We start from the raw sequence: 26,492 nt of genomic DNA on the forward strand, positions 1-26,492 counted from the left end.
CTTAGCGAGAACCGAACCCAGGTTTCTCTGGAACGCAGGCCAATGCTCCAACCGCTGAACCAAACTGGCCAGGGAGAGGGCTGCTAAATTTTTTACTATAAAGTGATTATCAGAGAAAAGAGAACCAAAAAGAAATCTTACCAAATGTTTTTCTGATGAGTCTTCTTCCATTCCTACAGGCCTCCATGTCAGCAAACTGGAGAAAATGCAATAGAAGGAAAATGATCACTTGAAAGGCAACCCAGGGCTTTAAGACACTCACTTAACACAGAAACAAATAATGCCATTCACATTAACTTACACGTGTGGGATGGTCGTTTTGAAAATATCCATCATACAACTGCATGTTTTATCCCAGACATCAGGACTGAATTTCTCTCCATTGGATATTACTAAGTTTTCTAAGCAATTTGTACCTGATCGAGCCAATTGCTCATTATCTGCAAAATAAAGCAATATATATCATTAAACTTCAACTGCCATTTTGATTCCAACCAGATCACTGATGCTTCTTATTGTGAGGTGGACTCTTATTGTGAGGTGGACACTATGCCACTGGTGGGTTTATAAGCTTTTAATTAATGAAGCATTGTTACAGGCAGTATTGAAAATTTTATAGTTCACATGGGCTATAAAGAGGAAAAATTATTTATCATAGCTTTACTGCTAGCGACTGGGAGAAGGTCAACATTTTGCTATCTAATTAACTGGCTTCTTGTATAAGAAATGGCAAAAGAAGATGAAAAATATCAGAGCAGGGTTTCTAAAGATTTAGTCACTCAAACTCTACTTCTCCAATTTTTGCCATATCAGTATCAACTGCTTTGTCATTTATTTTAGAACTGAGTCACTTCTTGAAAAACTTAACTAAATTCTCTTTTTTAAAAAATCCACCCAAGGACATGCTTAGAGAGAGGAAGGGAGAGAGAAAAACATCAATGTAAGAGAGAAACATCAGTTGGTTGCCTTCTGTAGGCTCCCTGACTGGGAATCGAACCAGCAACCTTCCAGTGCCTAGGATGACGCTCAACCAATTGAGCCACTTCAGCCGGGCAAGTCTCATCTTAATAAGCCGAAACTATCTAATGCATACAGGTCTAATGTGCTACATGGGTACTTTTCCTAATACACGCTAAAATAAACACATAAGTATTCAAACAAAAAATGTCCACTGATGATGCTATTGATCTTGATTTCCATAATCCGTTTTAAAAACATTTTATTATAGAAAATTTCAAACATATACATTAGAAAGAATAATATAATATACAAAAAGGTAGATCTTTTAAAATATAAAAATAACTACATCCCACCTTAAAGAAATATTTTATAAACGAACTTGGTTAGGAGATTGTTTTTATATTCCAATTAAATTTTAAAAATACACATTTTCACCAATTAAATGATACATTGTACTGCCTGGCATTATACTCATGCTTTTATATATGGAAAAAATTAATCTCTCACAAAGGGCCATGTCAAGATAAATGATGCCTAGAGACATACAGTACCTTGTTTTACACACCACTGCAACTGTGCAAATACATCAGAAAGAAGAACTTCATTCAAAGCTTCATAAAACTGGGTAAATACATCACAAATAGCATAAAGTGCATGATTGCAAGTTGTTGTCATCCACTCAGATTTCTGGAAAAAGAGTAAAAAGATAATGTTTAAAGGCCACTCTATCCCATACAGTATTGGCAAACTGTTCTGGAAAGCAATTTGGCAGTGTGTGTCAATAGTCTTGCAGACGATCATATCCACTGATGCAGTAATCCTACTTCTAGGAATAAACCCTACAGAAATAAAGATTTATGAGTGAAGGTTATGTTTATCACACTGGTATTTACACACTATAAACACAGATACAAACTAATGTCCAGCAATGTGGCAATTAAACTGAGTACATCCATATGACAGAACATTAAATAGTCATTCACAATGTTACTTACAAAAAGTTTTAATGATTTTGAAAAAATGAGTATGAGGTTATGCTAAATACTCAGGCCATACATAAAAAATTTAAATATTAAAAATGAATGAATAGCCCTGGCTGGTTTGGCTCAGCGGTTAGAGCGTCGGCCTGCGGTCCAGACAGACCGGGTTCGGTTCCCGCTAAGGGCACGTGCCTCGGTTGCAGTTTGTCCCTGGCCCTGGGTGGGTCATGCGGGGGGTAGCCACTCGGTGTGTCCCTTTCATATCGATGTTTCTCTCTCTCTTCCTCTCTCTCCCTCCTACTCTATCTGAACAAAAAAATGGGAAAACGTCCTCGGGTGAAGATTAAAAAAAAAAAAAAAAAGACAAGAGAGCCCAGCCGGTGTGGCTCAGTGGTGTAATCCCATGAATTGAGTGGTCCCAGTTCCATTCCTCGTCAGGGCACATGCCCAGGTTTCGGGCTCACTGCTGGTGGGGAACATGCAGGAGGCAGCCAATCGATGTTTCTCTCCCTCTCTCTCTCTCCATTCCTTTCTCTCTAAAAAAATAATAACATTTTTAAAAAAAAAGATAAATGCTAGAGAGAATGTGGAGAAAACAAAACACTTGTGTACTGATGATGGGACTGTAAACTGGTACAGCCTCTATAGAAAACAGTATAGAGGTTCCTCAAAAAATTACAAATAGAACTACCATATGATCTAATAAATTCTACTTTTGCATATATATCCAAAAGAAACAAAAACATTACATTAAAGAAATATCTATACCCTTATGTTTATAGCATCATTATTTACAATAGCCAAGACACAAAAACAACCTAAGCATCCACCAACAGATGACCGATAAAGAAAATGTGGTATATATACACAATGGAATACTATTCAGCCATAAAAAAAAAAAGAAATCCTGCCATTTGTGATAATATGAAGGGACCTTGAGGGCATTATGCTAAATAAAATAAGTCAGACAAATACTGTATGATCTTATCTTTAAGTGGAGCTTTAAAAAATCCAAAAAAACCAAACTTGTAGAAAAAAATCAGCCCTGAGTGGTTTGGCTCAGAGGTTAGAGCGTCGGCCCATGGACCAGAGAGTCCTGGGATCGGTTTCTGCTAAGGGTACATACCTCAGTTGGGTCTCTCTCACATCCATGTTTCTCTCTCTCTCTTCCTACCTCTCTCCCTGTCTGAGGATAAATGCAAAAATGTCCTCAGATGAGGATTAAAAAAAAAAAAAAATCAGATTTATGGTTACCAGAGGTGGGGGGAGTAGAGAAATTCAATGAAGGGGGTCAAAAGGTACAAACTTCTAGTTATAAGACAAATAAGAATTGGGGATATAATACACATACAAAATGATGATTATAGGTAACACTGGTGTATTCTATATTCGCGTCTATATGAGATGATGGATGTTAACTGTTTGCGGTGATCATTTATTTTTATTTTTTATCTTTATTGATTTTTTTAGAGAGAGAGGAAGGGAGAGGGAGAGAGAGAAACATCGATGACAGAGAACATTGGCCGCCTCCCGCGCGCCATCCCACTGGAGATCAGGCCCACAACCTGGGCAATGTACCCTGACCTGGAACTGAACCAGTGACCTCTTGGTGTGTGGGTAGATGCCCAATCCCTGAGACATACCAGTTGGGCTGTGGTGATCATTTCAAAATATATGTAAGTCAAGTCATTATACTGTCAGTACTCCTAAACTTATACAGTGTTGTGTGTCAATTATATCTCAATAAAGGTGAAAAACAATGGCATAAAATTATCAAAAGAAATATATAGATTTATATAACCATGAAAAAGGAAAAGAAAAGGAGTGCTAACCGTGATTCCAAGTGAAAACCATTATGGAAGCCCTGGCCGGTTTGGCTCAGCGGTTAGAGCGTCGGCCTGCGGTCCTGAGAGACCCGGGTTCGGTTTCCTGCTAAGGGCACGTACCTCGGTTGCAGTTTGTCCCCGGCCCTAGTCGGTTGTGCGGGTGGCAGCCACTCGATGTGTTCCTTTCACATCGATGTTTCTCTCTCTCTGTTCCTCTCTCTCCCTCCTACTCTACCTGAACAAAAAATGGAAAAATGTCCTCAGGTGAGGATAAAAAAAAAAAAAAACCATTATGGAAAAAATTGACAGATTTGGTTACTTAAAAGCTGAAATTTCCCCCAAAGTAAATGAGAATAACAAAGTGGACAAAATCATCTATAATTTATGTAAAGGTATGATATGTTATTTTTATATTAAAAAATTCTAAGTCAATAAGAAAAAGATGAATAACCCAATAGATGGGTTAAGGATATGAAAAGGCAATTCACAGAAGAACCAGCCCTGGCCGGGTTGGCTCAGTGGTTGGAGAGTCAGCCTGTGGACCAAAGTATCATGGGTTCAAGTCCAGTTAAGAACATGTACCTCGGATGCAGTTCATCTCCGGCCCTGGTCAGGGTCGTGCAGGGGGAAGCCAGTTGGTGTGTCTCTCTACATCGATGTTTCTCTCTCTCCCCACCCCCATCCCCACTCTATCTCAGGATATTTGAAAAAATGTCTTCGGGTGAGGATTAAAAAAAAGAAGAAGAAACACAAATGATCAACGACATGAAGGAAAATGTACAACCTTATTAGCAACTTTTTTAAAATCCTCACCCGAGGACATTTTTGCATTTATCTTCAGATAAAGCAGAAGGGAGACAGGGAGGACAAGAGAGAGAGAGAGAAACACTGATGTGAGAGAGACACATTGAGTGGTTGCCACCCACAAGACCCAACCGGGGCCAGGGACAAACTGCAACTGAGGTATGTGCCCTTAGCGGGAACCAAACCTGGGACTCTCTGGTCCGCGGGCCAACGCTCTAACCACTGAGCTAAACCAGCCAGGGTGCAATTTAACTTTTTTAATGTGATACCTTGGCCTCTCAAATTAATGACTAAATATATTAAACTATGAAGAGCTGGAGTGGGTTTGAGGAAGCAGAACTCACATGCATTGCTGGCAGAAGTGTATATGGAGGTCAACACAGAAGTTTGTACCAAAAGCCTCAGTAATGTGCAAGCCCCAAACCCAACAGACTACTTCTCCTAAATGAAAAAAGGCACAAGCAAAAGTGTACCTGTAAAAACATTCATTTCAGAGCTATCTAAAAAAAGAAAAACTGTGAAATATCCACAGTAGGAATGTTTTGCAATCCTTAAAAACGCCGTGGAAGACAAGTTACGGTTGTAGAAACACACTCATGCATTAAGTTAAAAAGCGGTTCGCGTTCACAGTAAGTGTGATGGGATTTCATTTTTGTAAAAAAAGAGGTGTGTGATACACACACACACACATCTGAAGGGGGGTAAACAGTGGTTACCTGTAGAAGTTTCGAACTGTGGGTGTTTATAGTTTTTCTGTTTCTGTTTTCCAATTTTATAATGAACAAAAATTTTAATTACTTTAAAATAAAATTAGAAAAGTGTAGCTATACTCTGACCTCTACAATATTTAATCCATGTAAAAGGAGGAGGAAAATTTCCCAAAACATTCATTCTAATTTCTGAATGGTAAATGATGTATTTTTATATATTTCTAATTTTCCATATTAAGCATATGTTCCTTTTATACAACAGGGAGGGTGGGAATGATATTCCTAAAAAAAATTAAAAAGTTACTCTCCCATCTTAAAATCTTGAGCTAGAATGCTCCCTCCAGGGAAGAAATAACCAAGACAACTAGAAGCATCACGCATCCTTTAAAAACAGGCCTCATGCCCTGGCCAGTTTGGCTCAGCGGTTAGAGTGTCGGCCTGCGGTCTGGAGAGACCCGGGTTCGGTTCCCGCTAAGGGCATGTACTTCGGTTGCAGTTTGTCCCCGGCCCTGGTTGGTCGTGCGGGTGGCAGCCACTCGAATACATCGATGTTTCTCTCTCTCTGTTCCCCTCTCTCCCTCCCACTCTACCTGAACAAAAAATGGAAAAATGTCCTCGGGTGAGGATAAAAAACAAACAAACAAACAAAAAAAACAGGCCTCATATTTGCTGACACCATCTGACTGCATCTTCATTAAAAACCCTTTCAATGTGTTTTTGAAAGGACCAGAGTCACTCCACTTCACTGACTGTTCAGAAGCTGATAGGAACCAAACAGGACCAGTCAGGTGCCCTGATGATCTGACAGGTACAATGCCTGAGGGTGGGCAGAGTGTGGTGATTAGTTTCCTCTCACTCGTCCTCAGACAGGGGGGGTTTCTTGTACTAGCTGATATTGGTAGAAGAGTGCCACAAGGATGTTTCCATTTTTAAAACATACTTCAAGTGGCTCAGTATTCAAGACTTCCGTATAGAGGAGGACACAACTCCCAGCGGCAGACAGAGGCCCGAGAGGCTTGGCTCCCATCTCACCCAGGGAAGGGCTTTAGTCATCACCTACCTCTGACTGTTGCTCTGGGAGTTTCATATTGTCAAAAATCCTGAACACAATTCTGAACAGGTCCTGCCACCAATGCTTTTCAAATGTGTGGCCGTAGCTCTTCATGATCTCGAACATGACTGTGAGTCCTCTGGAGGAAACAAAACCAGGTGCAGAAGAGGGAATGGGGAGGGGGAAGAGAACAGTAGAGAAGAGAGTGAGAGAGCATGGGGTCAGGTGAGCAGATGATTGAGGCTCATTCAGTGACAGGAAGGGCACCACCCTGGGACACAGTTACCTTGTCCGCACATCTAGCTTGCACCTATTGATGATGCAGGAGAGCTCAAATAGGATGGGGAACCAGCCTCGGACCCAGACTCTGTCACCAGGAGCCACATTCATATCGTCACTTGTGTATTCCTGTAGCACCTACAATGAAAGTCACCTCTCAGATGCAGACTATGCAAACAAAAGGAAGGCAGGCCCCACACGTCCTCTTCTAAAAACATCCATTTAGTAAGGGATGCTTCAATCTCTTAGGTCTTTCTAGAATGTTACTATAGTATTTAAAGTACTACTTAAACAGTAGCAGCAGCAGCTACTATTACTGAGTGCTTGCGCTGGGCCAGGGACTGTGAAGGCGCCATGTAAGGTTTAACAACTGTCACAATTCCAAGAAGCAGGGAGAAATAATGGCCCCATTTTACAAATGAATCAACTGAGGCACTGTGAGGTTAAGTAAGCTGCTCAAGGCCGTGCAGTTAAGAGCTGACAGTCTTTCCAGTCTGGATGTGAAGCCCCATCTCTGGGATTTTGGGCCCTCTGCTCTGTAACCACTGTTGAAGTGGTATTGTCTGTTATGATGGAAGTTATGAACTTTGGTTATTTTACATTAGGCAATTTCTTTCTGTGCTTCAGTTAACATAACTGCACAATGGGGATAAACTACCCACCTAATAGGTCTGTGGGGATGACATAAATCAACACAGAGACAGTACCCAGAATGGAACCTGACATATAGTAAGTGCTCAGTCAATAGTGGCTCTCATTACCATCTTATCTTAATGCACTGTTGTGAGGACCAAATATATCATCTTAGTTCTGTAAAGAATGCTTAAGAAGAGATCTGTACAGGCCACCACAGTTCAGCTGTGCTTGCTTCCACCCAATTTCAGTGTTTTGAGACTGTCATTTAAACCAAGCAGGCCTCCTTAGATAGGTGAGATATAATAGAAAATCCCCAAACATTTTCAGGAGAAAACAAAAGGTGACTGATTTTTCATTGTGACTTCTCAGCCATAATGGCATAAAGTCATTTCCTAAAAGGGAGATTTATTTTCTTTCAAATAGAAAGGTCTAGCTCCTTCAGCTTTTCAAAGACTAAACTACTATTATCTACAAAATAATTTGTAGGATTCCATATAAAAGTTCAGTTAAATAAAATAATCTCATACATATAAAATACAGCAAAAGTGTAACCTCCCCATCCTCCTACCCCCCATGGAAAGTTCTTTGCCAGGAGCAAGGGTTCTGGCCCCACGACTCCGTCCCCTCAGCGCTCTGAGCGAGGACAGGAGGAATGTACCCGCGGCCTCTCGGAGACGTATTTCGCACAGAAGCGGATGAGCCGGATGGCTTCCATGCTGGTGTCGGGGAAAGCAGCGTTGCAGGCGAACTCCGACAAGCACTTCACAGCGTCCTGGAAGGAGTCAATGGCCGCAGGGAAATGGTGCTGGAAAATAGTTGCTGGGGAGACAAAAGATAAAAAAATATAAGACCAGGATTTAGAAATGGGGATTAGACAGACACACCCACCCACATACACCCAGAGAGCATTTCTTTTGTGAAAATCTAAGAAAAGCATGTTAGTACTTCCAAAATACACTACTCCTTAGTAAATTATTCAGGAATAAGTGCACTGAATACAATTTGGGCTAAACTGGTTCCTGAGCTCAAGCAATGATGTAAAGACTCAAATAGTCATTCATTCAACAAACATCTGAGTGACAACTATGTGCAAAGCATGGTTATGGGCCCTGGGGATACAGGGATGATGAATCAAACTTCCTACCCTCATAGTGCTTGTGCTCCAACGGGCAAGACCGACAACAATCAGCTAAGTCAATACATATAAAAGATAATCTCAGGTGGAGTGAATCCTGGATGGGGCAGAAGGTATGAGGGGCTGTTTAGGCTGGTGGTCAGGGAAGGCCTCTCTGAAGAGGTCCTGAGAAGTCCCTAAGGACCTGAAAGAGGGCAGAGCCATGAGAAAGCCAAGGTGCACTAGGGTGCCAAGGTTTAACTTAGTCTGTTTTAGAATGAAGCCTGAGGAACTATGTAAGATATAAACACTGATCCGTGTGTGTAGCTGGCCCACAGTGGCCTGCCTGCCAGAAGTTGAGCCCTGAGCCCAGTTCTGTGATCCTGACCACCTCCCTTAATTCTCTGGTTGTTTCCTTCCTAAAACCACACCTTGTGCTATCTTGCTGAGTGGAATCTTGTGAAGATAAAGGTCAATGAGCTAAAAGTGAAAAGCAATTTAGAAACTTGAAGGTTTCAAAACCCTACAAATATCACCTAAGAGAAATATATGTGTGGCAAGAATTTTACAAAAAGTTAAAAGATGTGCCCTGGCCAGTTTGGCTCAGCGATTAGAGAATCAGCCTGTGGTCCAGAGAGACTGAGGTTCAGTTCCTGCTAAGGGCATGTACCTCGGTTGCAGTTTGTCCCCAGCTCTGGTTGGGTCGTGTGGGTGGCAACCACTTGATGTGTCCCTTTCACGTCAATGTCCCTCTCTCTCTCTCTCCCCCCTCCTCTATCTGAACAAAAAATAAAAAAATGTCCTTGGGTGAGGATTAAAAAAAAAAAAAGTTAAAAGATGTAAAAAAGATGAAAGCTGACCCAGTGCCTTACACTCTCCATGAAGACCCAGACCAGTAAACATCTTGTTACATGTCACAGGCAGGACAAAGGCTCTGGGTGAGCCCAGAGTGGAGGGGCACAGCGCCAGCTCTGGGCGAGACTGCCTGGTGTGAACCCTGCCCCACCGCTTCCCAGCTGCGTCACCTCAGGTGAGTTGTTCTCATTTATTTTTTGGTGCCTCGGTTTCCTCAGTAAAATGGAGGAAAACAATGGTAGAGTTGTGCTGTCATGTTTATAACCCCATAACTGATTGGTAAATGACTGTGCTGACTTGTTTACAGCTCCATAATTGATGATTGGGAAAGTCACTGTGTGCCCTCTAGCTGAACTTGTTTTGTAAAGAATTTAATCAACAGGATAGAGAGTAAAATAACCTCAGTAAATTGGAATACTCCCTGAACCAAGAAATTGTTGGGAGCATACTTGTCTGACAGAGTCCACGTAGCCTGGAGGTCTTGAGTCAGAGACTCGACCTCCCCGCCTGCACAATCTCAAGGAATCAGGCTTGCATTGTGTTTGTGCAGCTCGGGGCTGAGTGTGACTCAGTGTACCTTGAAATACCTGAGATAACAGACTGGGTGTTCCTGGGTGGGCCTGGGTGCTCCTGTTATCCGCAAGGCAAACTAATTCTATACAGCATTATTGTAGCCCTGGGCATTATATCAAGAAGATCCTATTTTTTTAGATCATTAAACTTTTGCTGTAATGTATAAAAGGCATGTAATAAAGCATATCGAGGCTGATCTCCAAAGACTCTGTCACAGGGGTGTTCAGAATCAGACGCTAGCCAGCTAATAAATGGCTCTTATTTGGATTTCAATTCTCTGGTGGTCTTTCTCTGACTCTGTCGCACCACAACATAGTCACTTCTTGTTACCCATGGCAGTTAGGTTCTACAAAGTGGCTGTGAACACTGAATTAGCAAATACTGAACCATTACTCCTACAGGAAATACAGGGTTAGGTCCCTTCAAGCCTCTGGTCATAACATTTTCATTAACCGAGCAATATATAACCTTGCTTCATGTGTATCTCTGTTTAAAGACACCTTATTTAATATATATTGTTGATTCATTAACAGCGAACTCATGGCAAACAAAAGCACTACAACTCATGCCTGAACGAAGTTTATGTAACATGCATTTTCTCCATAAGGCACATCACAGCCTTCCTGTGCTTAGGGACACAGGACAGCACTTTGGCACTTATGCTTCAGGGCCTTTCTAAATGGCAAAAATGCAAAAAACATAGCAGTAACTATACTATAAAAAGGTCACTTGTTTATTTACAGTAATAGAGCTGAAACAAGAAAGCAGAGCACTGCCTCGTCCAACCCAGCTGGGAACGTGCACCGGGACTGACTCAAGTACTTCACTGTTCTATGCACGTGCATGTCCACAAATGACCACAAAAGTGCCAGGAGCACTGGTTTGGGGATTATGTATAAATTTTAGCAAGTAGGTAAATTCACAAACATGGACTCCACAAATAGTGAGGGTGGACAGTATGCCCTCCATCAGGCCATTGTGCACGTCTGAGCATGTGTCAAAACTTAGGACACCACCTGGCACGTTATTATATCACAGTATAACTAAACCAAGGAAGCCCTTTCAGGGAGTAAAATAGGAAATAAGTGGTCACTCTTCTAGACTTGCAGGTGGGATGTTAGGAAAGAACAGAGCCACTTACTGACAATGTGGCCCGTGGTCTGGAAGGCCAGCTCCACGATGTTCCCATCGTGATCTGAGGCTGCCTGGTGGAACACGGCAAAGATATTCTTCCAGCCTGAGCGGATGTTGGCTGCCTGGGAGTTCACCATCTGGGCAATGCAGCGGATCACCATATCCCGGATGGTTGGTGACCTGAGGAAGGAATGGGGCAGCCATATCATCTGTACTTTGAACAGTGGGAAGACATATAAACACAGCTCATCGTGTAGAATCAGCACTTAAAATTTTTAAGTCATGCAGTAATGCACATTCACTTAAAAAAAACTAGAAACAATATCTGACCAAAGCTTGGTCACGAATGTATCCTTTGGATTGATTTATGACCAAAAAGGGGAACTGTAGATGGAAAAAAAAGGTTCTATGGAAAGGAACCTCATAGGGTAACTGATTATAAATTCCTAACTGGGTGGGTCAAGGTGAGTAGTCATGCCCCAGGCAAGACCTGCCCATTGTTTCTGTGCATCTAGGTTAGCACATCTTTGAAATAAGAGAGCACATATCTTGTTAACTATCCTGTAATTCAATCCCTGCCTTGCTTTTTGTCATATCTATGTAATCATCTTTGTTTCCTCTTTAATTTCACATGCATAAAAGAAGCTACAAAACTATTATTCTCCAGAGCATTTGAGATCTTGCTTCCCAGCATATGTCGCCAGTTTGTCTCAAATAAACTCTTATAAAATAAAAATTAGAGACAAAAAAAAGAAAAAAGTAATAAGATAATCACTCTAGCAGGAGACATCTCCCACCTCCTCGATAACAGAACTCTGACTTCATCCAGCAGTAACATGCCTGACCTCAGGAAACATCATAAACAGTGCAAGACAACATGGCAATCTTGTCGCATGTGTCAGGTCTTGGATCTCCCAGTCTCCCTTGCAGCTAGGGGAGCTACATGACCTGCTCTGGCTAATTAGATGTCAGAGAAAATATACAGGGATAGGGAGGAGAGGTTTCTGGGAAGGTTTAGCTTGTCTTAAAAGAAATACACATGGCAGGCTCTGCTCCCTTTCCTCTTATTTTCATTCGGAACACAGCATGATGGCTGGAGCTAAAGCCTTAATTCAGCAATCACCAATAGGCTTAAGGATGAAAAGTGACCCCGTGGATGGCTAAACAAAGAAACGGAAAAAACCTGAGTCCTTGATGACAATTTGGGCCATGGAACCAAAGATAGGACTGCCTGATTCTGACCGATTATGTAAACGATACATGACCTTGTGAGCATTTCCCATGTTATAAACTTTGTGAATATTTTTAACAGCTGCACAATATTCCATGCTGTGGCTCTACCAACAATGACTTGAACACCTGTGTATATTTAGGTGGTTTCTGTTTTTCTAAAACTATTTTGTGTGACTCATAACATTTTGCTGTATTTCAAATTAACTCCTTAGGAGACAGTTATAGAATTACTAAGTCAAGGATCACAGTAGTGTTTTTTGATGGGTATTGCCAAAATGCTTTTAAAAATGTATAGGAAGTTACAGTTTCACCAACAGTGTGTGAGGGTGGCTGGCAACATGTGATTGTAAACTTAATCTGTCCCTTTTCAAATGCTGGGTGGGCAGTAGCATGACAGGCAGGGAAGGCCTGAAGTTAGGAGACAAGGTATTCGGGTGCCGTCGGTGCCACCAGCAGCCACGCAGGCCTGAGCAGGCTGCTTCACCACATGGGCCACCGGCTCCTCGGCACTCTCAGCAGTGCTCCCAGGAGCAGGGCCGAGCATTTATGTGCATATGCTCAAATCAGGGGTGATGCCAGACTCTGGAAGGGGCTTAATTTGGGTTCTCTTAAAATAAGCAATGAAGTGAAGAATACAGACACCAAGAGAAAGAGAAATATATCAAGGAGACTTTTTGCTGCCCTTTTTTTTTGCCATCCCAAATGGCCCACATTGGCTGATAGACTTCAGGCTTATGAGCTGCCATTTTCTTTCGTAAAACAATGATCCAAGCAGATCTGGAATACACTTTTTAGGGGTGGGGCAGACATAAAAAGTTATGGCCAAAAGTCATTCTTAACATTACACTATGCACTCCCTACCCCCCAGCTAATTTATCAGCACATGCTGTAGGCTTTCCTTTCAAGATGAGTGCAGAATCCGCCCTGGCTGATTTGGCTCAGCGGTTAGAGCGTCAGTCTGTGGTCCAGAGAGACCCGGGTTCAGTTCTGGCTAAGGGCACGTGCCTCGGTTGCAGTTTGTCCCTGGCCCTGGTTGGGTCGTGCACGTGGCAGCCACTCGATGTGTCTCTTTCGCGTCGATGTTTCTCTCTCTCTCTCCCTCCCACTCTATCTGAACAAAATATCGAGAAATGTCCTCGGGTGAGGATTAAAAAAAAAAAGATAAGTGCAGAATCCAATCTCATGGCACCTCACCACCATCTCCTTGGTCCAAACTTGGACAACTACAACGTCTGCCTAACTCATCCCACTTCTCCTTTTCCGTAGATAAATGCAGCATGATCCTTTAAAATATGTCGGACCATTTCATTTCTCTGCTCAAAAGCCTCCAATGGTTTCCTCCAAAAGCTTTCAGAGAGCAAGCCGAAGTGCTCACAAAGGCTCGAGGGTTCCTACATGACCTAGGCTCCCTGCTACCACTGGGGCTCCATCTTCTAGGACATTTTCCCTTATTCACTCCGCCCCAGCTACTGGCCTCCTTGCTGCTCCTTAACTATGTCAGGCACATCCTACCACAGGGCTTTTGCTTTCTCTGTTCCCTCTGCTCATAACACTCTTCCCTAGACCACCTATAGCTACTCCTGGCTTGTTTTTCATTTTACTTAAGGGTCAGCTTACCAAATATATCTCAGTTGACTGCCCCATATAAAGAATGTTTCTACCCCTATTCCTTTAATGTTCTTTAGAGCAATTATCATCAGTGATTTACTGAACATTTATTTATCTATCCCACTGGAATATAAACAGGGACTTTTTAATTTTATTATGGAAAACCTCAAACTATTATGTAAGTGGAAAGGATAGAGTAATGAATACTGCACATCTGGCATCCAGCTGCAACTGAATCAGGGCCAAATGAAAATAGGAATTTAAAAAAAAGAAATTTTTATCAATTTCAGACAGAGGAAGGGAGAGAAAGAGAGAGAGAGAGAGAAATATCGATGATGAGGGAAACATCAACTGGCTGCCTCGGCATGCTTCCCTTACTGGGGATCGAGCTCAAAACCTGGGCATGTGCCCTGACCAGGAAGAAACCAGGGGACCTCCTGGTACATAGGATGATGCTCAACCCGAGCCATGTTGGCCGGGCGAAAATAGGGATTTTTGACCGTTTTCTTTTGACTGTATGCTTGGCACTTAGAATAGTACTTAGCAGATGGCAGGCCTAAAAAAATACAGGCCGAGTGAACGAATGAACAGGGCAACTGCTTCAAAGGGCTAGTAGCTGCCCTGACCTCTTTGTCACCTCCCTGGCACAAATTCTGGGTCATATAATCCTTGACCTTGCTGGAGACTGCTTCAGCAGTGCATCTTTCTCTGCCCCCCTCAGCATCAGCCTCAGTAAGACTTGTGACACATTTCTACTATTTGCAGTGATGTAACGTGTCCTATAGGAAAGTTTACACAAAGATCTTAGTGTCATTTACTTATAGACAACAGATGCGATCAGAGTCTATTCATTTTATTTGTTTCCCCCACCAAGTGAGAACAAAATTGTGTGGTCAGTAGTAGGGGTTCTTTTTAAGGTCTAATGGGGAATTTGACCTCAGGTCTTCAGAACAATGCACATACCTGTTTTTCTTCATGATATGTTCAAAGGGCCTCAGAAAATCTTTCTGGAAACGGAAGTTGGCTAATTCTCCCTTCTCAAGAAACTTCATGGAGAGTTGCCTTAATGAGTCAACAGCAAAGATAGCCACATCTTCATTAGGGTTACAGCCAACCTGAGCAGGAACAGGAAGTGAGGTGAAACAGGGACAGAGCAACAACTGTAGATGTAGGGTTTGGAACCTCAAAAATGGATAGCCTGCCTTTAAAACAAATGGTCTGGGCCCTGGCCGGTTTGGCTCAGCGGTAGAGTGTCAGCCCTTGGACCAAAGAGTTGTGGGTTCAATTCTGGTCAAGGACACATATGTCGGTGGTCCCCGGCCCTGGTTGGGGTCGTGCAGGAGACAACCGGTCAATGTGTCCCTCTCACATTGATGTTTCTCTCTTTCCCTTTCTTTCTCACTCTCTCTCTACCTGAAGATAAATAGAAAAATATCCTCAGGTGAGGATTAAAAAAAAAAAAGTAAATAAATAAAACAAATGGTCTGGGAAAACACACCTAAGGAGGAAAAAGATGGTATTTCATGACTATGACCTATACAATTTTAAGTTTAATGATGAGAAAGATCAGTATTGCACATTTAATTAGAAGTGCTTTCAAAATGTGCTATTTTGTTAAAAACTGCAGCAAAATACATGTAACACAAAATGTACCATCTTAATTAACCATATACTATTTTTATTCATCACCCAAGGATATTTTTCCATTGATTTTTACATAGAGTAGGAGGGAGGGAGGGAGAGAAAGAGAGAAATATTGATGTGAGAAACACATCAATTGGTTGCCTCTTGCATGACCCCACAGGGCCCAGGGATCAAATCTGCAACCAAGGTAAATGCCCTTGACCGGAAATTGAACCCGCAACTCTTTGGTCCATGGATTGATGCTCTAACCACAGAGAAAAACCAACTAGGGCTTAACCATTTTTAGGCACACAGTTCAGTAATGTTTAACGCATTCACGCTGCTGTACTCCCAATCTCCAGAACTCATCTTACAAAACTGAAACTTTATACCCATTAAACAATTCTCCATGTGCTATTGAATTTTACCCAAATATACATGAGAGGTCAAAAGACTTGAAAATCTGTTTTTTCATACTACCCACATCTGTCACCAAAAGCAAATGATTACAAATGAGTATAATCAGTCTCAAAAAATTCAACATAAATATTGAGGCTTCTCAATTTCCTTAAAATTGTACTTGTCTGGGTTTATCTACTTTTAGGGACTGGAGTTTTGGGTGTATATTTGGTTGGTGCTTCTAGACTTCTTCCTCAAAAAGAAACCCTAACAGCAGAGCAAGGGCATGTTTCCCACCAGGACCTCTGACAAAAGATCGGGACCAAGTTCACTGACACATGGTCTGACTGGAAAATGTTTGAATTTTAACAGAAGTCAGGCTGCAATATCATTTGTAATTTTTTAAAAAAGAAAGAAAACATCAATAGGAAAATGACTACATTATGGTATGTTCACATACAAAGAATAACATGGCAGTTAAAAAGACTAAATCCAGCTTTAAAAAAAAAAAAAGGAATTCTGTCACATGCTACAACATGAATGAATCTTGACGACATTAAGTGAAATAATCCAGACACAAAACAACAAATACTGCATGATTCCACTTATATGAGGCGCCCAGAGTCATCAAATCCAGAGGCAGAAAGTAGGATGGTGGCTTCAAGAGACTGGGAAGAGGAAGAAGGGGTCGCTGTTTAATGGGTAGAGTTTCAGTTCTGCAAGATGAAAAGAGCTCTGGAGATCTGTTGCACCACAATGAATGTACTTAGCACTTCTGAACTTAACCTTCATAAATGGTTGAAATAGAAAATTTTGTTATGTTTTACCATAATTAAAAAAGAATAAATTCATATATGCTAGCATAGTTAGGTCCTTGCTAAGCAACTTACAAAACACGTGTAACACTATTTATGTTTTTAAAAACAGCAAAACAAACCAAGACAATATTATCTATATTTCTACAAGTACCTACATATGCATGTGTATAGAAAAATGTCTGGAAAGATATATACCAAACTGCCCTGGCCGGTTTGGCTCAGTGGTTAGAGCGTTGGAATTCACATCAGACTTATTGTGCAGCTTTGCACACCCCAGAACACACATGTGCCCTAGTTTAGAAGAAAAGAAACATGTGACTGTTCCAATGGCTCTATTAGAATCCTCAGAGCTAAGTTACAGCTGTACTTAGTCATCCTTTTCTTCAAACCTCGAGTCTCATGTGCTTGAGTTCCCAAGGAGAAGCAGATATCTTTCTGAGGTGGTAGAAAGAATAGAGCCCCAGAGTGAGCAACTGAATGTTCCAAACTTTGTGCTTAATGGCATTGATTAGATGGAACGGATATCTGTAATTAAATTGACAACTATGAAATGTCTAATTACTATCTTCCAGCCTGTATCACAAGCTTGCCCAGAAGTGACTCACAGATAACTGAGAATTGGCATGTAAAGAGTCTTGACAACAGGATTGCAAGTGGAAAAGGAACTTGTAAAATCGACCCCCACCCCAAACAAAGAAGTCCCACTGAACATGAAATCTAGACTTAGAAGAACTGGGCGATGTTTACCAAAACACTTATGGATACAAAGCACAGTAATGGGAATGGTTCATATTTCTTTCTCAAGCAAGTTCACATCAATTATGTCAACTGGTCCACTAAGAATTTATTTACCCAGAACAGTTGGAAAGATGGTTGCTGAGTGAGTTGACTTTAGATAAATGAGGGTTATTATTCACTCAGCAAACAACTGCATTGGGTCATGAGCATACTCTTGTGGCTGTCTCTTCACTGAGGGTTCAGACGAAAGGTCACCTCAAGGACACACTGTGTCACCTGACTCTTTACTATCAGTTATTTTATCATAAAATGTGGGTGAGCTCCACAAGAAAAGGAACCTCACCTGTTCACTGCCTGGTACAAGGCACTCAGGTAGATTGTTAAACAGATGGTGTGAGGTACCCTAAACTGGAGCTAAAAAGGACACAAAGTAAACAAAAACTTTGATTAGCTCTGACAATGCCTCATTTCAGTGGGGTCCTGGAGCAGGCTAGCAGCTACCCGGGAGAGCCAACAATGCCCAACTCTTCCTTAATCTGCATTTAGTGGCATCACATTGCTACCCTTAAATCGGTCCTGGTGGGGTGGGGTGCTTATACCACAGAAACCGGCAGATGCTACAAGTCATGTATCAGCACTCAAGTGCTTCTTCTATATCCAATGGCAGATGACTTCTTAACGATTTTCTTCTATTCAATGCAGAGAGAGTGATTCTTTTGGTTACATTGTTTTTTACTAACACTAATTTTTAAAAATTTAATTTTTAAAAATTGATTTTAGAGAGGAAGGGAGAGAAACACTGATTTGTTGTTCCATTCATCCATGCATTCTTTGGTTGATTCTTTTATGTGCCCTGACTGGGGATTGAATCTGCAACCCTGGCACATAGGGACGACGCTCCAACCAAGCCACCCAGCCAGGGTTTTACTAACATTATTTTTAACCATCTGTATTACAACTCTATCTCCAGTCCTGAGAAATTATTTTGGAAATGGTGAAGTGTGTTGGTAGAGAACAGTGTTATTAAGCTGTTACTTTTCCCTTATGAAGCAAATGGCATCACAGATACATACACATGCGTAATACATACATATTCTTCTGTCGTCTCTTTATTTGGTCAATATATGTATGCATGTATATAATAAAACCTCTAGTGGAAAGGAAGTTTAGTCTGCTTTCCTCTCAGTAGTTGTCAGTTTCAGAAGACAGCAGTCTCTTATTTTGGATTTAAAAATAAATGTTAGTTTCCTCCACAAAGGTTTCAGAAGAGTGGTAGCAATGGGAGTCAGAATATAAGTAGTGACATTTAATAGTGAAACTGTATGGAACATAATCTTTTCAGAAAGCACTCTAGGATTTCATAATACTTTCAAACACCAATATATTTGTTGAGTGACTATAATAATCTTTGCGTTGTTAGCCTATATCCTGGATATGAAATATTAAAGTTTTTGCAACACCAATGGATTCTTAACTCCTTCTCCACGAGTTCTATCAATATGTAAGTATGCTATTACTCCTACTGAGCTGGCCTTGACTCCACAGGGAAAATGGATGATAGGCACCCAAACTCTCAATCACTTCTTTTTTTAAAATTTAATTGCCACCTGTTGTTAGACATCGATGGAATGGTTTTGGAATCTGAAGAGTTACCTTATTGAAGTGATCTCCAATCACATGCCATATTCGGGACCACTGCAGTCGGATCCGATTCATGTTGTAGTATGATATCTCCACAATCTTCTGCAAGCTGAACATGCGGGGATGATGGGGGGAAGCCAGCTCGTCCATGGACACGGCACACAGCCAGCGGACAAAGTCAACTACAGGCCAGACCCAACAACACACGCGAGGCCTCGTTAGTAATGGTCAGATAGTCACAACGTGAAGCTTCTGCAGCTGTCACAGAGGAGTCACATACATACCTATTGCATTTCCATCCAGTCTGGTAGATCCAGTAAAAATTCTAGGAAGATAATTCCAGACATAATAACATAAAAATTAGATTTGGAAGCCTATTATTTCAATTTAAAACACTTAGAAAAGGGAGAAAGGAAACATTTCAGATCTGGTATCTCTACTTTAAAATAAATGATGAAGTATCAGAGGTATAGAACTGGTCAATGAACTGAACTGAGAACAGAAATACCTACTCTGATAGAGAAAGTGACACATCAAAAGGAGGGGGAAGAGTCAAACATAATAGCACGTGATGTTATGACAGTGGGAGTGGCAGTATGAGGACCCCCAAAATTTGCTCTTCCATAAAAGCAATAAAAACACTGGTGCGGCCCTGGCCGGTTTGGCTCAGTGGTTGGAGTGTCGGCCTGTGGACCAGAGAGTCCTGGGTTCAGTTCCTGCTAGGGGCACGTACCAAAAAAAACAACAAAACACCGGTGCCCTGGCCAGTTTGGCTCAGCAGTTAGAGCGTTGGCCCTCAGACAAAAGAGTCAGGGGTTTGATTCTGGTCAAGGGCACATACCCTGGTTGAGGTTCAATCCTAGGCCTTGGTTGGGGTCATGTGGGAGGCAATCAATGAATATGTCTCTCTCACATCAAGGTTTCTCTCTCTCTCTCTCTCCCCCTCCCTCCCTCTGTCCCTCCCATCCTCCTTTCCTCTCTATCAAAAAGTCAATGGAAAAATATTCTCGGGTGAGGATTAAAAAAAAAAAGGTAGCCCTGCCTGGTTTGGCTCAGCGGTTAGAGCATCGGCCTGTGGTCCAGAGAGACCCGGGTTCGGTTCTCGCTAAGGGCACGTACCTCGGTTGCAGTTTGTCCCCGGCCCTGGTTGGGTCGTGAGGGTGGCAGCCACTCGATGTGTCCCTTTCACAATGATGTTTCTCTCCCCCCCCCCCCCCCCCTATCTGAACAAAATATGAAAGAATGCCCTCAGGTGAGGATAAAAAAAAAAAAGGTAAAAAATTACCAAAGGCTTGTAAAAACATTGATTCAAGAAAAATGGCTTAATCTCAGTAGGAACTGCAAACATTATGACATTTTTAACTTGACATGATTTGATCATAATGTTATAGTTGCCATTTTTAAAAAAAGGTCATGATGCAATTCAACGTCAAAATTCAAATCAAAGGCCCTGGCCGGTTTGGCTCAGTGGTTGGAGTGTCGACCTGTGGACCAGAGAGTCCTGGGTTCGGTTCCCGCTAGGGGCACTTACCCACCCCCCCAAAAAAAAGTCAGTAAAAATGATTAAAAATAAAAATTCAAATGATCGTGAAGGCTATTAACGGTTGTGGATCACGTCTGCCACTTTTAACAGTTCTTAGTTTGAGTGATCTGGAACTGACAACATTTACAACAGTCAAACATATTAGGAATCATTCATCTAGTGAGTGCATACAGCAGTGACTTTCAACTGGTGTACCACAAGAATTTTTAAAACATGCACTTCCTGACTATTTAGTCAGAGGCACTGATCTCTTTTCCCTTAAGATTGTCAAGTAAAAATGGTAAGAGCCAACACAATAGCAATCACGTATAAACAAATCAAAATATTTTACCCTAATTTTTTGTCAGATCAGCAAGAAATATATTTTTTGATGTACCACAGAACTTTAGTAATTAGTTTATATGTGCTATAAGATGAACTAGGTTGAAAATGACTGACATAGAGGATGCCAAGCCACTGGATAGTCCAGCTTCACTGGAGAATAAACTCATTACCTGTCTACAGCCACGACCACACTCTGTGAGCTGGTCTCACCAACCGATTCCTGGAGACTGGCCATCTGTCTTTTATCCACTCCACCACTCACCAAATTACCTGAAACACAATGCACAAAACCAACAGTGCTTCCAAAACAGTCAAGTATTCAGAACAAAGTATCCTATAGCATCAACATGCAGACAAAGACACAAATGACAGTGGTTTGCAGGCAAAAAACACTTCACTGATGGAATAAAATTAAACTTGGGTTTTGACGTTTGGCTTTTAAAACAAATTTTTATTACAATTTTCCTTGTTTGTATCAACCATCTCCCTTTCTTCACAATATTCTGCATTTTTATAGTATTAAATGCCTATATTAAGGAAAACCAATTTGAATTAATGGACATTAACCCAGAGCTCCTAGAATATGTAACGGCTTACACCTGCTGAATGTTCAGTGTAATGTTCTAGGATTTCACTCCAGTAACCCTCACATGCACCCTAAGAAGTAGGTGCTATTACAAACCCCCATTTTCACAAAGCCCATGCTTCTCACTGTATAATGTACTATCCCAATCTAGTTTTATGTAGAGAAATGCACCCTACTGATTCTGATAAAATTGGTATTACTTGACAGTTTCATGATAGTTAAGATTTCTGAAGCAGCACTTCCATTAATAAACATACTGTCAGCTGGCACAGAAGGAAGAGACAGTTTACATGACAGTCCTGATGAGACAAGAAATGTTTCATTCTGGTTAACTTGAGAGTCTGTGATGGCCAGCTGTAGGGCCTGGTATCTTACCGAGGCCAAGGCCCATGAACTCTTCTCCTGCCAAAGTGTGGCCCTTCAGGCTCCCCTCTCTTTCACGCCCAGACCCAGACAGGTAGCGGGTCTTCACACCGGTTCCTATCAGCTGAGCAAGCTCCAGCTGGCTGATGCATTTCAAGATCTAGTGAAAAGAAGGTGTGAAGAATGAGTTCCCATTTTACAGCCTAAAGGGGGAGCTGTTATCTTAAATTAGTCCTTAAAGAATTCTTTGACACACACAGCTTTTCAGATGAGAATAAAATCTCAGGGTCTTAGGATGGCTTCCCTGGTTGCAGAGTGCGAATCTGGATGACAAATTTCACTTAAAAAACAACAACAACACACTATTAAAAAGAGAAAGCAAAAATGAGCAATAGAAAAGCTGGTATAATGAAGTTATGCCATATATATGTTTAATTATGCAAATTTAATAAGTGCTCAAGACAAAAAGAAATGGTATTTGACTGGAGAAGGAGACTCCACCCACCATTCCACTCAGTAAACACACCGTCTAATCTGATTTTGTCACCCCCACCTCCCTTATACTCTATACAACACACTAGCCTCCCTGCTGATCCTTTAACTTCCTATGTCTAGTCCTACCCCAGGGCCGTTGCACTTCCTCTTTCTTATGCCTAGAATATGTTCCTTATACTCTTCCCCTTGGCTTACTCATTAGATTCCCAGTTTAGGCATGTGTCCCTCAGAGACATCTCCTTGACCACCCCAGATCACACACACTCCCTGGTCACACTCTTTTATTTATTTATTTATTTTATTGTATCTATTTCCTCCACCATCATCGAAGACCAGTTGAAGTAAGTGGGAATTATTTAGTGTGCCCTGGAGAAAGAAGGGGAAGGAGAGGGGAAAGAGAGAGAGAGGAGGGGGGGGGGGAAGGGAGAGGAAGAGAGAGAGAGAGAACGCGCGCGTGCCACACTCTTTTTAACATTATGCCATATCATTATTTGTTTGTTCTCTGCCTTAAGTACTAACGGGGCATTAACTCCATCTTGTTCACTGCTGAATTCCCAGCACTTATAGTTGGTGACTATTACTTGGTTAGCTGAATCAATAAGCATGTGCCCTGGAATGGGCATGCAGTGGGAAAAAAGACTCTCTTTCAGCCCTGTGTGGTGGTTCTGGTGCTTGAGAACACATACCAGCACATGAGCCCTCGCTCACCTGGAGCTTACCTAAAAAAAACAGAAATTGATTTCAACTTCTCCTAGGGGAAAAACTAACTGCATGAAACTCACTGAAGGATGGCACATAGATCTCCAGGCAAAGCCTTCCTAAAGAATTTTCATGGGAACTTCTGACTAAAGCTGAGTTTTGTCTTTCATGCTGACCTTACAATCCAATCCCAGATTATAGGACTCCACTACATCACCGAGCACTGCTGAGTATCTTTACTTAAAAACTGTCTTCCTCTGGACTGAGAAAGGTACTTCATTCTGCCAAAGAAAGTCACTCCCTGATTGGCTTTTAAATTAGTAGTAAACTATTAATGCCTTCCCTTTTCCAGAAGCTGGGGATAGCTGGACTCTCTAAGTATGTGAACAACACTTGTGGCTAAAAAACTCATTGGCTCCAACCTGATTTCTAAAGGTTTCTGACCATTACCAAATGGTTAATTCACTTTTAGTATTTCCAGGTACTACTATATGCTTGGCAACTGGTAGAAATCCCACAAGGATCATACCTGCCAGGTTACAAAATAAAAAGTTCTACCCTGGCCAATTTGGCTCAGCAGTTAGAACATTGGTCTGTGGACTGAAGGGTCCTGGGTTCGACTCCCAATCAAGGGCACGTACCTGGGTTGCAGGTTCATTCCCCTGCCCCAGTCATTCAGGAGGCAACCAATTGATATGTCTCTCTCACATCAATGTTTCTCTCTGCCTCTCTCCCTCCCTCCCTTCCACTCTCTCTAAAAAAAAATCAATGGAAAAATATCCTCGGGTGAGGATTAACAAAAACAAAAACAAAACAAAACTTCTAGGAGAGAAAGCAGCTATTCATTGATTCACTAGGTATTCACTATGCCTCAGAAGACAAGATATTATTTTTTTAATTCTAATTGATTTTTGTTTTTTAGAGAGAGAGAGAGAAAAGGAAAGGGAGGGAGGAAGAGGGGAGGGGGGAGGGAGAGAGAGACAGAGAGAAACATTGATTTGCTGTTCCACCTATCCATGCACTCATTAGTTGCTTCTTGCACGTGTGCTGACCAGGGATTGAACCTGCAACCCTGGCACATTGGGATGATGCTGTAACCAACTGAGCTACCTGTCCAGAGCAGGAAATTCTTTTTCTTTTTAATTCTCACCTGAGGACATTTTTCCATTTTTAGAGAGGGTGGGAGGGAAGAAGAGAGAAACACTGATGTGAGAGAAACACATCGATTGATTGCCTCCCAAAAGACCCTGACCTGGGCGGGGGATTGAGCCTGCAACCCAGGTATGTCATGCCCTTGACCGGAATTGAACCCTAAAGCCTGTGGTCCAAGGGCTGATGCTCTAACTAACCACTGAGCCAAACTGGACAGGGCAGGGATTTATTTCTTTAAAAAAGCACCCAACTTAAAAAACAACATCTTTTCTAATATGGAATATTCCAGAGTTGTGCTAGATACTGCTTCTCGACCTTTTAACTAAGATCAAGTGCAGAACTATGACAGAGAAAGGAAAGGTTGGGGGGAAAGGGACAAAGGTCTGTGCCATGATGATAACTAACAACCACTGCATTCTTACTACTTGCCAAATACAGTTCTAAGCCCTTTGGTGCATATCAACTCCTTTCATCCTCACAACAACCCTGTGAAAGTTGTAGAGAGGACACAAGGGAGGCTCAAAGACTAAGTAACCTGCTGTGCCCGACAGGCAGGAAGAGGTGGATGCCCAGGTCAGACCTCAGCAACCTGGCCCCAGGCTTTCCCTGTAACTACTGGGTCCCTGGGTGGGGAGGAGGCTAACTGCAATGTTCTTTCTTGGCACCACAGTCCCCACCACTCCATCCTCTCAGCTCTATTCTTCATAATTTTCTTTCTAAAACAAAAAGTCATACATGTAGATGGTAGAAGAATGAGAAAATATAATTTAAGGGAAAAAAATTAAATCACCTCCATAATTCTATCCCTTAGATAGGATGTTTACATTTTTATCCTTTCAAACCCCATTCTCTTTGTATGTTTGGCACAATGGATGTTGCCTCATGTTTTATTATGACTTTTTTTTTTGTTAATCTTTACCCGAGGATCGTTTTCCATTGATATTTATTTATTTGTTTATTTTTTATTTTTTGGTACATGCCTAGCAGGAACCGAACCCAGGACTCTCTGGTCCACAGGCCGACGCTTCAACCGCTGAGCCAAACCGGCCAGGGCTCCATTGATTTTTAGATAGAGTGACAGGAAAGGAGGGAGAGACAGAGAGAAACATCGACGTGAGAGAGACACATTGCTTGCTTGCCTCCTGCATGACCCTGACCGGGGCCAGGATTGAACCTGCAACTCAGGTACATGCCATGCCCTTCATCAGAATCAAACCCTCACAGGCTGATGCCTAACCACTGAGCAAACTGGCCAGGGCTTCAGCAATATCATTTTATTTTTTTAATTTTTTTTATCCTCACCCAAGGACATTTTTTTTTTAAATATTTTGTTCAGATAGAGTGGGAGGGAGAGAGAGCGAGAAAAACATCGATGTGAAAGGGACACATCGAGTGGTTGCCATCCACATGACCCAACCAGGGCTGGGGATAAACTGCAACCGAGGTATGTGCCCCTAGCAGGAACAGAATCTAGGTGTCTCTGGACCACAGGCCGACGCTCTAACCGCTGAGCCAAACCGGTCAGGGCTATTTTTTACTTTTTAAATATGTTTTTATTGATTTCAGAGAGAAGGGAGAGGGAAAAAGAGATAGAAACACAGTGATGAGGGAAACATCGACTGGCTGCCTCCTGCACCCCTACTGGGGATCAAGCCCGCAACCCAGGCATGTGCCCTGACTGGGAATTGAACTGGGTACCTCCTGGTGCATAGGTCAATGCTCAACCCCTGAGCCACTCTGATCAGGCAGCAGCAACATCATTTTAAATGGCCACATAACATTATAAGGATTGGTATACCACACTTTTTTTTTTAAAGATCAATCTCATTGTTGGAACATCTAGGCTGTTTCTACTCCAATCTTTTCCTTAGAACAACTAAAATTTTGATGACCTTTCAAACACGTGTTTGTACACATAAACAATAATGTGAGAATGTCAGGATATTGTTTAGTTAAAAAAAAATGTGAACCCACTAGCAATTTCCCTAATGGTTCATTTTAAATGTTGACCATTTCTTTTTAGAGACAATTAGGAGAGAAATCAGGCTCCTAGCTTTGTCCTAAATCTACTCACTGACAGTAAGAACTCCCAGGAGGTACATAAGGACTTGGGGAAAGTGGCATTAATGTGGGAGGAGAGCTGTCACAACAAAAGTGCACTCCGTGAAGACACTGGCCACTGTGTGTAGGATCACCTTGTGGGGGACACATCTGAATGCTCTTCCCCACCACAGCCCTAGAGACTGACTTTCAGATGCACGAGGTATTTGTGGATGAGAGAAAACCCAGAGTTAAAGTTAGGTTTGACTTCAAGAAAAATGAAAGGTAACCAAAGAGAGACTGACAGT

The 26,492-nt window shown here is 41.8% G+C and overlaps 1 protein-coding gene across 1 annotated transcript in view; it reads right to left on the minus strand.

Moving 5' to 3' along the window:
- Positions 1 to 26,492, minus strand: part of ARFGEF2 (ADP ribosylation factor guanine nucleotide exchange factor 2) — a 100,702-nt gene that overhangs the window by 16,249 nt on the left and 57,961 nt on the right. The window contains exons 22-33 of the mRNA XM_036244308.1: positions 21,811 to 21,958; positions 21,020 to 21,119; positions 19,267 to 19,307; positions 18,995 to 19,164; positions 14,727 to 14,878; positions 10,930 to 11,102; positions 7,905 to 8,065; positions 6,618 to 6,748; positions 6,341 to 6,470; positions 1,512 to 1,647; positions 302 to 440; positions 142 to 196 (exon numbers count right to left, since the gene is read on the minus strand). Coding sequence (XP_036100201.1) covers positions 142 to 196; positions 302 to 440; positions 1,512 to 1,647; positions 6,341 to 6,470; positions 6,618 to 6,748; positions 7,905 to 8,065; positions 10,930 to 11,102; positions 14,727 to 14,878; positions 18,995 to 19,164; positions 19,267 to 19,307; positions 21,020 to 21,119; positions 21,811 to 21,958 — 1,536 coding nt within the window. The remainder of the gene's footprint in view (positions 1 to 141; positions 197 to 301; positions 441 to 1,511; positions 1,648 to 6,340; positions 6,471 to 6,617; positions 6,749 to 7,904; positions 8,066 to 10,929; positions 11,103 to 14,726; positions 14,879 to 18,994; positions 19,165 to 19,266; positions 19,308 to 21,019; positions 21,120 to 21,810; positions 21,959 to 26,492) is intronic.

The sequence above is a fragment of the Molossus molossus genome, unplaced genomic scaffold, assembly GCF_014108415.1.
Source record: "Molossus molossus isolate mMolMol1 unplaced genomic scaffold, mMolMol1.p scaffold_m16_p_6, whole genome shotgun sequence".
In the NCBI taxonomy this organism is placed as follows: Eukaryota; Metazoa; Chordata; class Mammalia; order Chiroptera; family Molossidae; genus Molossus; species Molossus molossus.